This window comes from Mesoplodon densirostris, chromosome 12, assembly GCF_025265405.1.
Source record: "Mesoplodon densirostris isolate mMesDen1 chromosome 12, mMesDen1 primary haplotype, whole genome shotgun sequence".
In the NCBI taxonomy this organism is placed as follows: Eukaryota; Metazoa; Chordata; class Mammalia; order Artiodactyla; family Ziphiidae; genus Mesoplodon; species Mesoplodon densirostris.
In genome coordinates this window covers 30933071-30944911 of record NC_082672.1, presented here as the reverse complement: position 1 = coordinate 30944911, position 11841 = coordinate 30933071, and the positions used below count along the sequence as shown (strand labels likewise).

At 40.3% G+C, this 11841-nt stretch overlaps 1 protein-coding gene and 3 non-coding genes across 4 annotated transcripts; all 4 read left to right on the top strand.

Moving 5' to 3' along the window:
• The first annotated feature begins 8207 nt into the window (after nt 1-8207).
• LOC132499795 (small ribosomal subunit protein eS12) lies at nt 8208-10866 on the top strand. The gene is made up of 6 exons (XM_060114496.1): nt 8208-8278; nt 8409-8459; nt 8640-8756; nt 9704-9806; nt 10260-10361; nt 10772-10866. Exons 2-6 carry the CDS (start codon nt 8446-8448, stop codon nt 10832-10834), a joined length of 399 nt encoding a protein of 132 aa, XP_059970479.1. The 5' UTR covers nt 8208-8278; nt 8409-8445; the 3' UTR covers nt 10835-10866.
• Nucleotides 8981-9053, top strand: LOC132500469 (small nucleolar RNA SNORD101). The gene has a single exon (XR_009534057.1). It is a non-coding gene; the product is annotated as a small nucleolar RNA SNORD101 (small nucleolar RNA).
• Nucleotides 10099-10175, top strand: LOC132500475 (small nucleolar RNA SNORD100). Its single transcript, XR_009534063.1, has one exon. It is a non-coding gene; the product is annotated as a small nucleolar RNA SNORD100 (small nucleolar RNA).
• LOC132500474 (small nucleolar RNA SNORA33) lies at nt 10518-10647 on the top strand. Its single transcript, XR_009534062.1, has one exon. It is a non-coding gene; the product is annotated as a small nucleolar RNA SNORA33 (small nucleolar RNA).
• Nucleotides 10867-11841: the final 975 nt, after the last annotated feature.

Sequence of the window (11841 nt, the reverse complement as noted above, 5' to 3'; positions counted from 1 at the left end):
GGTATTATAAGTAATCTAGAAATGATTTAAAGCAAATGGAAGGGGGTGCTGTAAGTTATATGCAAATACTATGCCATTTTGTATAAGGGACTTGAGCATATGCACTGGGGAACCTATACCCTCTGATACCAAGGGATGACTGTACTAGCTGTATGTGACTTTGGACCACAGGTCAGTTTCTCCATCTGTGTGACTGGGATTATAACGCCTATCTTGTAAGATGGCTGTGAGCACTGGTGACAAACTATGTGAATGGCTTGGCACTCGAACATGACGGCTGCTATGTTACTCTCACCCTCACAATTCTCTGGCACAAAAAAATAAGAGGCTTCACTTATCTACAACTTATTTACTATTTGGGAAGGGCTAATGTTTGAAGACTGGGAAATTCTTAATTTGGGGCCAAGGTAAAATAAAGTAACTCAAGACCATTGAGTTACCACCTAGTGCCAGGCATTGCAAATTCAAAGATAAGTGAGCCCCATCCAGCCTCTGCCCTTAAGTAGCATACATACCTCCTTCTAGCAGATAAAACAGACACTGATTAACAATTTATTATAATGCAATGAGTTCTATAAGAGAAACATATTGGAAGAACTGTTTACTTTGGCTAAATGAGTCCAGGGTGGCTTCCTGAGGAAGTGATGTTACAGTGGGTCTTGAAGATTATGTAAAAATTCCTGGGTGAGCAGGTAGGTTAGGAGAGCATTTAGAGCCATTCTAAACAGGATTAGCTCTAGCAAAGGTTCCTTGAAGTGGCCTCCAGAATCTTTATGATCTAATCCCTGCCTGTTTCTCCAATCTTATTTTATTCTGCATTCTCGCTCCAGTCTAACATCAAGTCATAGAGGAGAATTTTTTTGAATTACTTCTTTGATGACTACATCCCCTTTTTTGTTCTCTCTTTCTGGATTGCTCTTTATGTAGCTATTGGGTCGCTAGACTATTGGGTCTTCTTATTACTCTTTTTCTCTTCTACTTTTCATCTCTTTCTCTTTTTGCTCCATCTTATTCAAAGTTTCCTTAACTTTATGTTCCAATCCTTCAACTGAATTTTTCATTTCTGTTGTCATGTATTTCCCTCTATCCCCATTCCCATTCCCTCCCCATCAGCAATCCTTCTTGCATGTTTAATACAAATTTTTTTGTTTTTATATATTTTAATAAAATGCATGCTCTTGTTTTGCATCCATTTACTTTTAATTTACAATAAGATTTTGTGGTACACATATTCATACTCCTATCTTCCTCTCACATCTAACCTCTCTTTCCCATCCTCCTTCCAGATCCTTAGTGTTACGGTCGAAAATATTATCTCATTCGTCTTCTGTGGCTGCTATAACAAATAACCAAAAATTTGGAGCTTAAAATAAGCTGCAGTTCTGCAGGCCAGCAGTTCAACATCAATTTCACTGAGCCAAAATCCAAAATGATCTCTTCATCTCAAGATCTTTAACTTAATCACAACTGCAGGGACCCTTTTTTTCAAATAAGGTAACATTTATAACTTGCAGGGATTAGGATGTGGACATATCTTTGGGATCAATTATCAGCCTACCACAATTATCTATTCATATTTTTATATGTTCATGTAGACATATATACACATGTGAAACATTTTTTCTTTACAAACTAAAATGGAATAATATGGTCTCTGTTTAAATGTCACCTCCTCAGAGTTCATTCTTACCCCTATATCAAAACACAGACCCATAACCCTTTTTTTAAAAAAATCTTTATTGGAGTATAATTGCTTTACAATGTGTGTTAGTTTCTGCTGTATAACAAAGTGAATCAGCTATTCGTATACATACATATATCCCCATATCCCCTCCCCCTTGTGTCTCCCTCCCACCCTCCCTATCCCACCCTTCATTTTCTGCTTAAATGAGCAAAAGTTGTTTCTTTTAATAGCAACAGGGAACCCTGATTGCTACAAATGCTAGGAAGAAGGATTAAGGGACAAAGGGTTATGGGAATGTAAACGAAGACCCAACACAGCCAAAAATAAATAAATTAATTAATTTAAAAAAATTATTGTTTCAAAGTGATGACACAGAATATCCAAACCAAAAGAGTGTTTAAAAGCATCTCATTCAATTCTCACTTCATTTTACAGATGAAGCACTTGAGAGGCAGAGACTAGAAGTGTTTTGACCAGAACTACAGAGTCAGAAAATGGTAGAGAAGTGATTATGGAACTAGGACTTTTTTTTTTTTTTTTTTTTCTTTTTGCGGTATGCGGGCCTCTCACTGTTGTGGCCTCTCCCGTTGCGGAGCACAGGCTCCGGATGCGCAGGCCCAGCGGCCATAGCTCACGGGCCCAGCCGCTCCGCGGCATATGGGATCCTCCCAGACCGGGGCACGAACCCGTATCCCCTGCATCGGCAGGCGGACTCTCAACCACTGCGCCACCAGGGAGGCCCTTTTTTTTTTTTCTTTAATATAGCTCTAGTTTTAAGCACAGCAGTGGTCCTGGCTTCATTTCAATGATTCTGCAATAAGAACTGCAATTGTCAAACACATGTTAGAGCATAAGGACCCATTTTTCAAAAAAAAAGTTACACAGATAACAGCAGAGCTGGTCTATAGGAAGTAGCATTGGGATCTGGAATCCTGCACACCCAGGTCCTCCTCGCACTCCAAGTGAATAAATTTAATGTTAATTTAGGGTTTGCTCTATTAGCCACTATTTACTTCATTTATAAATTGCCTGTGTTGTTGGTTTATAATTAGTTTATTCATAAACTTTAAGTATTGCCTCTAATTATCTTCCTGGGTACGTTTCGTTCCTACACATCCTGAATCAGCCCTGTAGTGAGCAGCCATGGTGCCCAGAGAGCTCTGCGTAGCATCTGGTAGCAAGAAAAACAAGCGCTGAGGAAACAATCTTAGTAATACTTAGGAACATTTAGGTGAGAATTACACAAAAACCTCAAAATATATAGGCTTCATACTTAGCAATACAGTAAATTAGCCACACTGTCCCGCACAGCCTTTTTTTCTTTCTTTCTTTAATAAACTGGGTTTTCAATGGAAGGCTTTAAATATTAATTTTCCGAACTACTACTTACAGCCTTTATTCATCCATTCCACTCTTATTCGTCTACTTTATTTTTTATTCTCTTCCCTCTCACCAGCTTTCTCCTTCTCCTTTGATTCATCCCTTGATATAATAAGATTCTATTTTCTTTGGCCCAAACCTTTTTTCAGCTACAACTATTTTTCTTCACTATGTTTAAAACCATATGCTACATAAGCCAAGGCTAGACCTATATGTTCTGGAGCTGCAGCAGGATAATATTTTTGAGTTTTCTCATGTTTCTTAACTTCCATTTCCATCCATTATATTTATTTCTACCCGCAAAGGTAGGAACATTTTAAAAGTTTTCAAATTAAAAGTGGTTTCCTGGGATGCCCAAAGCTTCCAACTAACTCACAAAAGGCATTCATTTATGACAATAGTTGCCAACATGGCTTTATTGTTGGTGTGCCGACTACCCAGATGCTTAATCTTATTTCATTCCATGAATTCATTCAGTACATGTTGGTTTAATGACTCCACTATGTAAGTCACTGTACTAAAAGCTAGATGCTTTAGGACAGGAGGAAGGTAATATTAAGAACCTTTCCATATATTCTCATGTGAAGTTCTTTATAAGGTTAGTAACTACTTAACAGGCACAGTGGCAAACACTTTCAACAACTATCTCTTTTTACTCCTCACGATATTCTAGTATTATCACCACTTTACTGACTCGGAAAAATAAGTCATTTGCCAAAGGCCACAGAGAGAGCTGGAATTGGAACTCAGCTCAGCTGGACCCCACCACTCCATGATATAAAATCTTTTGTGTGTACTGGTTTAGCTTCTGTTCCCAGTGCTGTTTTTTTTTTTTAAGTTAGTTTTTATTGGAGTATAGTTGCTTTACAATGTTGTGTTAGTTTCTACTGTACAGCAAAATGAATCAGCTGTACATATACATCTATCCCCTCTTTTTTGGATTTCCTTCCCATTTAGGTCACCACAGTGCATTAAGTAGAGTTCCCTGTGTTATACAGTATGTTCTCATTAGTTATCTATTTTATACATAGTATCAATGGTGTATATATGTCAATCCCAATCTCCCAATTCCTCCCACCCTCCTCTTCACCCTTGGTATCCATACGTTTGTCCTCTATGTCTATGTCTCTATTTCTGCTTTACAAATAAGTTCATCTATAACATTTTTCTAGATTCCACATATATGCATTAATATACGGTATTTGTTTTTCTCTTTCTGACTTACTTCACTCTGTTTGACACTAAGTCCATCCACATCTCTACAAATGACCCAATCTCATTCCTTTTTATGGCTGAGTAATATTCCATTGTGTATATGTACCACATCTTCTTTATCCATTCCTCTATTGATGGACATTTAGCTTGCTTCCATGTCCTGGCTATTGTGAATAGTGCTGCAGTGAACATTGGGGTGCATGTGTCTTTTTGAATTATGGTTTTCTCAGGGTATATGCCCAATAGTGGGATTGCTGGGTCATATGGTAGTTCTGTTTTAGTTTTTTAAGGAACTTCCATACTGTTTTCCATAGTGCCAGCTCTGGTCTTTCAAGTAAGCTTTTTGCAGTTCAACTCAAAGATCTTTCCTATCATTTAATCTGTTCTACATCCCCTTCTTTTTTCACATCTGTCGTGGGTTGAATTGTGTCCTCCCAAAATACAAAGCTTAAAGTCCTAACCTCAGCACCCCATATCAATACCTTATTTGGAAATAGAATTGTTCTAGATGTAATTAATTAAGATGAGGTCATACTGGCATAGGGTGAGCCCCTAATCTAGTATAATGGTATCCTTATAAAAAGGAAAAAATTTGGACACAGAGACAGGTATGTACAGAGGGAGAACATCATGTGAAGATTGGAGTTATACTGCCACAAGCCAAGAACACCAATTTTGCTGGCAAACCTCAGAAAATAAAGAGGAAGGCATGGAACAGATTCCCCCTCACTGCCTTATAAGTAACCAACGCTGCAGATACCTTAATTTCAAACTTCCTGCCTTCAAAACTGTGAGAGGATAACTTTGTTGTTTATGCTACCAGTTTGTGATACTCTGTTAAGGCAGCCCTAGCTAACTAATACTTCTACACTTAGATGATTCAGAAACCCAAATTTCTACTGCTCTGTCCCTTTTTTTTCTAACACTCCAATATTCCCTTTCTCCAATTACGTGACTTTCTAGCACAATAAGGTAGAACCAGTCATACCTTTGCCAAATGTGAGGTGCAGAGTTATCTTTGAAATCTATGATCTCCCTCCCATATTTGGGCAATCATCCAAATGGCTGAAGGGTTAGAAGCATGAGCTTTGAAGTCAATTGGGCTCAAATATCAGTTTCCACATTTACTAGCTGTGTGATCTTGGGCAACTCTCTGAGTTTCTTTCCCTGTTAAAGGGGGCTAACACCACCACTACCATATGGATTTTCAATGATTAAGGGAGAAAATATGTGATAATAATTTAGCACATAAACTGGCATGTAGAAAGTACTAAATAAAATTACTTATTATTAACATTCTTTCTAAAATAAACTTTTATTTTTATTAGTTTATTATATATTAGTTTATTAGCTTTTATTATTTTTTGTTTTTATTAGTTTTATTAATAAACTTTTATTTTTTATTAGAATTTATTTTTCATATGTATTTCAGACACACATTTGTGTACATTATGTAAGTATTATGATCTGCTGGTATGAGAGTGACTCTACCTATTACGTTCTATTTGGTTTGTCTTTCACCTTCGGCAATATCTAAAATTGAGAGGGCGTGACCTTAAAATAGTGAAGTAGGAGAATCTATATTAGAGAATCCTTGAATCACTAGTGTGCCCTTTAACTTTATCCCTGAGATTAGAACCAGTTATATAACTAGGGCATCAAAACAAAAATGCAGCTCCAGTTCTAAGAAGGGAGGTTTCAAACGGATAGAAAAAGCATTTATTAAGGTGAAATATTAAGGCCCATGATACCTGAGTTTAAAAGGTATTTAATCATTTTCCCCCTATATAAATATGTTGTTTGGCAATGATTATTTTCCCATGTCTTTACCAAATTCCGTGCCTCCTCCCTAAGATTTTTTTTGGGGGGTGGGGGGGTTAGAAATCTACTAATATGCTTAGCATATTAACTTTTATTAACTTTAGATGAAAAATTTGCTGAAACACTATCACATTTCCTTTCAAAAATACAAACGTGTTAAGGTAAAAAAGACAAGGGGGCATCCATGCCTTTGGTCTTATTCTTTCCTTCACTTAGAATAATTTCTTTCCTTCTACCCTTCCTGTTTGAAATCCTTTCTTTCTCTTTTTTCTGTTTCTTTCTTTTTTTTAATACAGTTTCAAACGCTGCCACAGCCTAAAGGCCTTCTCTTACCTTCCCACTTTGTACATCCCCTGAGGCCTTTAGGTATTCTCATCTTTGGCTCAAATCTTAATCCCACCACAAACACGAGAGCAGCAGAAATAAACATTCTCATCTTTATAAACTCTGCAGTATTTTTAAAAAATTTATTTATTTATTATCTTTGGCTGCGTTGGGTCTTTGTTGCTGCACACGGGCTTTCTCTAGTTGCGGCAAGCGGGGACTACTCTTCGTTGCGGTGCGCGGGCTGTTCATTGTGGTGGCTTCTCTTATGGAGCACGGGCTCTAGGTGCCTGGGCTTCATTAGTTGTGGCACGCGGGCTCAGTAGTTGTGGCTCATGGGCTGTAGAGCACAGGCTCAGTAGTTGTGGCACAGGGGCTTAGTTGCTCCGCGACATGTGGGATCTTCCCGGACCAGGGCTCGAACCCGTGTCTCCTGCATTGGCAGAGGGATTCTTAACCACTCCGCCACCAGGGAAGCCCCTGCATTTTTTTTTTTTTAAAGCAAAAGTTCAATAGCTAATAAGTGAACAACTTTTTAGGATGAGTCATGAATGGAAAGAAGCAGTTTCAACACTTTTAAAATAAAAACTTAAAAGTTAAAAATGAACGATATTAATTTATGAAAATTCCAGTATATCACTATTCTGGCTAACTCTACCTCACAGTCTTACCACGTTACTAATTTTTGCTTTCTTCACAGCACTCAAGAATCTACCGTTATCTGTTTCCTCTTGGCGAACGTTCACTGTATGCACAGTGCTGGCACCTATGAACTGCTTAATTGCTGTCTTGGCGACTTGTCAGAAAAGGAAGTCAAAACACTAGAGAAAAGACGGTACTGATCACATTCGGCTGTTTCATGTATTTGCGTTGCAAGTGCTGGTAGGGGAATGGCCAATCAATGCAAAATGTTGCTTCCCGGGAAAATCAGAGTTAAAACTGACTTCTCAGACTGCACTTCTAACTCCGTCAGTCCTGGAAGGCGAAATTAATGCCGGATTTCTCAAAGACTACGTTTTCATCTCTGTATTTCCAGACCCTGTCCCTACGTATGGTACATTGCAGGTGTTTCAAGGCACCTGTTAAATCCCGATTTGGACGGGGTTACGAATCCAGGGGAGAATTTAGTGTTAAAAAGAAAATGAAAACAAACAAACCTCTTTTAGAACGAACTATATTAGGAAACCGTAACCAACCACCGGGCTGGCCAGAGGTTCCACTTAACTAACAGTCGCCGGGAAAGTGGAATTTGCAACGCGCTCAGAAGTAGCGAGCTTCCGTTTCATGAAAACAGAGACGCGCGCGCGGGCGAAGATCACCCACAGAATGAAAAATTCTTGAACATTCAGAATGACTTAAAAGTGAAGGGAGAGAGTGTGCAGTTAGGGAGGCCCAGTTAGTGGGGTCGACAGGAAATTACAATAATACTGTCAGAAGGGGTTAAAACTGGTGTTCCGACAGAACCTGGGCTCCGCGGGCTTTACCAGATCGCGCAGACAGGAAAGCTTGGCCCTTCTCGCGCTCCGTAGGAAGAGTTCTCTGGGCCTCCGCGGGCCCCGGCCCCGGCTGGGAATGACGTAGGGAGGCTGCCCGCGTTAGTGCCTGTTGTGCGGTCCAATGACCGCCGAACAGAGTCATGGCTCGTCCTGCTAGAGGCTAGCAGGACCCCTGTCTCAGAGCCGCCTCAATCCGGAAACAGAAATTCTCGAGACCCGGCACTGCCAGAGCCAGCTCTTGCACACAAGGGAGTGCACATGCGCCTAGGGGTCCTGGGAAACGCTTAAATACCGTCTTGAGAGTAAGTTCGTCCTCTTTCCCTGCCGCCGCGGAGCCGCGCGGAGGCGGAGGCGCGGGGTGAGTGGAAGAAAGTGAGGGTGGTGGTTACGGAGCGTGGCTTGCTGTTTTTTGCCAGGGATTGGCGATGAATATCTGCCCCTTAATTGAATCTTTTTATTAACCACTTTTTTTGCTTTTTGTCTTGTAGTGCACTCAAGATTCGGCTCCACCCGTAACCCACCGCCATGGCCGAGGAAGGGTGAGCCTAGGGCCCGGGGTGGTGGTGCGGCCCAGGCGTGGGCTTCGAGCCGGCAGTGCGGGCTCTGGGTCGGCCGTGGCGCCTTAAGCGCGTCTGACCTACTTTGCTGATGACTGCCAGGTGCAAGGCGTTAGATGGTGTGCGGGAACTTACTAATAGCTTATTTTTTGTGTGTTTCAGCATTGCTGCTGGAGGTGTAATGGACGTTAATACTGCTCTGCAAGAGGTGCTGAAGACCGCCCTCATCCACGATGGCCTAGCACGTGGAATTCGCGAAGCTGCCAAAGCCTTAGACAAGTACGTGTATCAGTCTCAATACGGTGGGGTGTTGGAACCGGAACAAAACTGCAGCCGAGGGAAGAAAGCGTGAAGTTCATGGTGTTAGCACAAAGGTTCTGAAAGGCATCCGTTCTACAGGAAACCTAGGAAAAGGTATCAGAACTCAGATCTCTAATGGCCCACTTAAAGTGTGTGGGTTTGGAATGGGGTTGACCACTTGATTCCTAAAGTGAAACTACAGGGTTTGAATGATGACTTAAATTGTCGGATACCCCTTCACTCCTTTTATGAGTGAAAACTAACAGTCTGACAAGCCTGTAGCTTTTGGGGCTAATTTCACTGTTATTTAGGGGATAGGTGGGAACCTTTATTTAGCACTTTGCAAATTAAAGCCATTATATTAAAGTGGCAGAAACATCTGGTTTTGGTATGAACTTTGTACAGTAGCTGTGGAGATCAATGTGGATGTGGGATAATTGTAAATTTACTCAGTAAGGTCTCTGGGTGGGTAACATTGGCAAAATAACTGTTAACTATTAGAGCTGAACTTAAATGTCGTGAAAAGGTTACTAAGCTAGGTAAATTTAAGTCTGTTCAATTTGGTGTAGGTTGGCCAGTTGAATCCAGTGAAAACAGCACTTGTTGGAAAGTTCCTGATACGAGTCTACTATCTGTACCTTGAAAATACTCTGCAACATTAAGGGTCTGGGCTAGTAACAGGTAACAACTTAGTAAACTAGTTCCTGTACATAACATTTGAAGTTTTAAGAGTTACTGAAGACAGGGTGATTCTGTAGATGAAGTTAAGGAATATATGCCCGGTGGTAGCTACTTCAAACTAAAGTTGTGTTCTTCAGTGGCTGCTTATGTTTTGCCAGTGTAGCCAGTGCAAAAATAACTCTTCTAAAGCACAGTAGTGGATTTAGATCTGAATTTTAACGTCTACTGTTGGATTTGCATTTCAGGCGCCAAGCCCATCTCTGTGTGCTTGCATCCAACTGTGATGAACCTATGTATGTCAAGTTGGTGGAGGCCCTTTGTGCTGAGCATCAAATCAACCTGATTAAGGTAAGTTTCTCTTTGAATTTGGTTTTTCTGAAAGCCAAAGTAGCTTAATGGAAATTGGGCTAGTTAGGGACATGTGTCCACATAAATGCTATCCATAATGATTTTTGTCATACCAGAGCAAATTTTGTAACGAGCTCTTTGTTTTCTGCAGCTGTGAAAAGCGTCACAAACTTGGCATTGTTGGCTATGATAAAACTAGTTCTGGAAACATTTTTATTCCTGCAGAATTAAATGCTAATTTTATGTTGATACAGAACAAAAGATAGGTAGGGTGTTGATAGGGGGTCTTGGTGCTGTGCATGATGACAACTGGCTCCCTCTACTGAACTGATATGAGGAAACTGCCATGTCACCCTCTCTGACTACAGCTGCCTTTCATAAAATGTACTGTGTTATCAACAGCATTAAAACCTTGGAGTGTGGTGATCTTTGTTTTTGTTCCCCCCCTGATAGGTTGATGACAACAAGAAACTAGGGGAATGGGTAGGCCTCTGTAAAATTGACAGAGAGGGAAAACCCCGTAAAGTGGTTGGCTGCAGCTGTGTGGTGGTTAAGGTAAGTCGGTACTGGTGTGCGGGGTGAAGGCTGCGCTGGGTAGACGTGCTTCACTGTGAGTTAAGTCAAGAATCTCTTCGAAGCAAAAAATGCGTAATCTTCAGCAGACTTAGAAAAAGCCTTCTGCCTTGCAGAAAAGGGAAATAAGCCATAATTAAGCCAGCCAATGGATCTGCTTACCTGAATGTGTTTCTGCAGAAATTTAGAAAATGCTGGCAATAGCAAAGCCATGTTACGAGCCTTAATGACATTGACATCTTTAAGGTCCCTGAAAATGGCTATAAGACATTTTAATGGTGGGAAGCATTTTCACGAGACGTGCTGATGTTTTTTAAAAGCTTCATTATAACTAGTGCTAACAATTTAGTTGAGTTTCTAAATTTTAGTAAAATCACATATGTTTTTTTTAGGACTATGGCAAAGAGTCTCAGGCCAAGGATGTCATCGAGGAGTACTTCAAATGCAAGAAATGATCAAATAAAAAAAACTAGGCTCTTGTTCCTCATCTCTGGTTTTTTATTTGGGGCAGTAAAGTAAGGTCCCTGTTAATGAAGAACAAAAGATATTCATTGCAAAATAACTGGAAGCATGCTATCTGTTGCCTGGTTCTAAGTGAAAGCCTATTCTCCCAACCAGTAAGTAACTTCAGTGTTGGCAAGTAGACGAGCCCAAGTAAAGATAGGCTTACAGTGAGGTATTGGTGACAGGGCTTCTTGGGTGTGGACATGTATCACGACTATGACGAGGCCATCCTAGAACCAAGAGAAATGGGTTCAGGCTAGTCAAGTGTGGGTGTCAATAATTTAAAATCCTAAAGCTGGATTGGATTTAGGCTGTGGGACACTAGAAGATACATGAAGTCCAGGTGCGCTTATGCACATGCCCATTAGGGAAGGTCAGAGTGTCTTATTTACCTGAATATTAGCCACAGAAACAAGATGTGTTTTCATGTATTTCTAGTCCCTCTAGAAACTCAGTAGGGAGAAGTAATGGTGACCCATGTTCAAGCCTGGATCAAGTTGGGTTTGTTTGTGTGAGTAGGAAATGTTGAGCCAGGTAGGACTAATGGAACTCTTAAAATTGGAATCCCTCGTAAATTGCCAACTGGGCTACTTTGAGTTTCTCTCCCCTGGTTTGCCTGTCTTACTATACAGTTATAGGGCACAGTGTGAAGGGAAAATGAATTCAGTTTGCTTTTAATTGTGATTTCTTTATATCACTGTCTACTTAACATTTTGAGTCCCTATGCTATATTTGGTGCTGTTTGAGTCTGTTGATGCAGTGGAAAAGCCATATTTTTGTTTGATCCTTTATGGGAAATTGTGTAATTCAGGCTAGGGAAAACTGTTGGATTACAGCAAAGTGCATTTTCATATTCACCCCTTTTTGAAATTAGTGCAGGGAAGACTTTGTGAAGCTAATCTGTTTGCTGAATGTTCACTCTGATTTGGGATTACATCATCGGATTTTCGATATTTCC

Coding starts and splice junctions, on each gene's coding strand:
- LOC132499795 (XM_060114496.1), top strand. Junction 8,757..9,703: donor GCTGCCAAAGCCTTAGACAA/GTACGTGTATCA, acceptor TTTGCATTTCAG/GCGCCAAGCCCATCTCTGTG. Junction 10,362..10,771: donor GCAGCTGTGTGGTGGTTAAG/GTAAGTCGGTAC, acceptor TGTTTTTTTTAG/GACTATGGCAAAGAGTCTCA.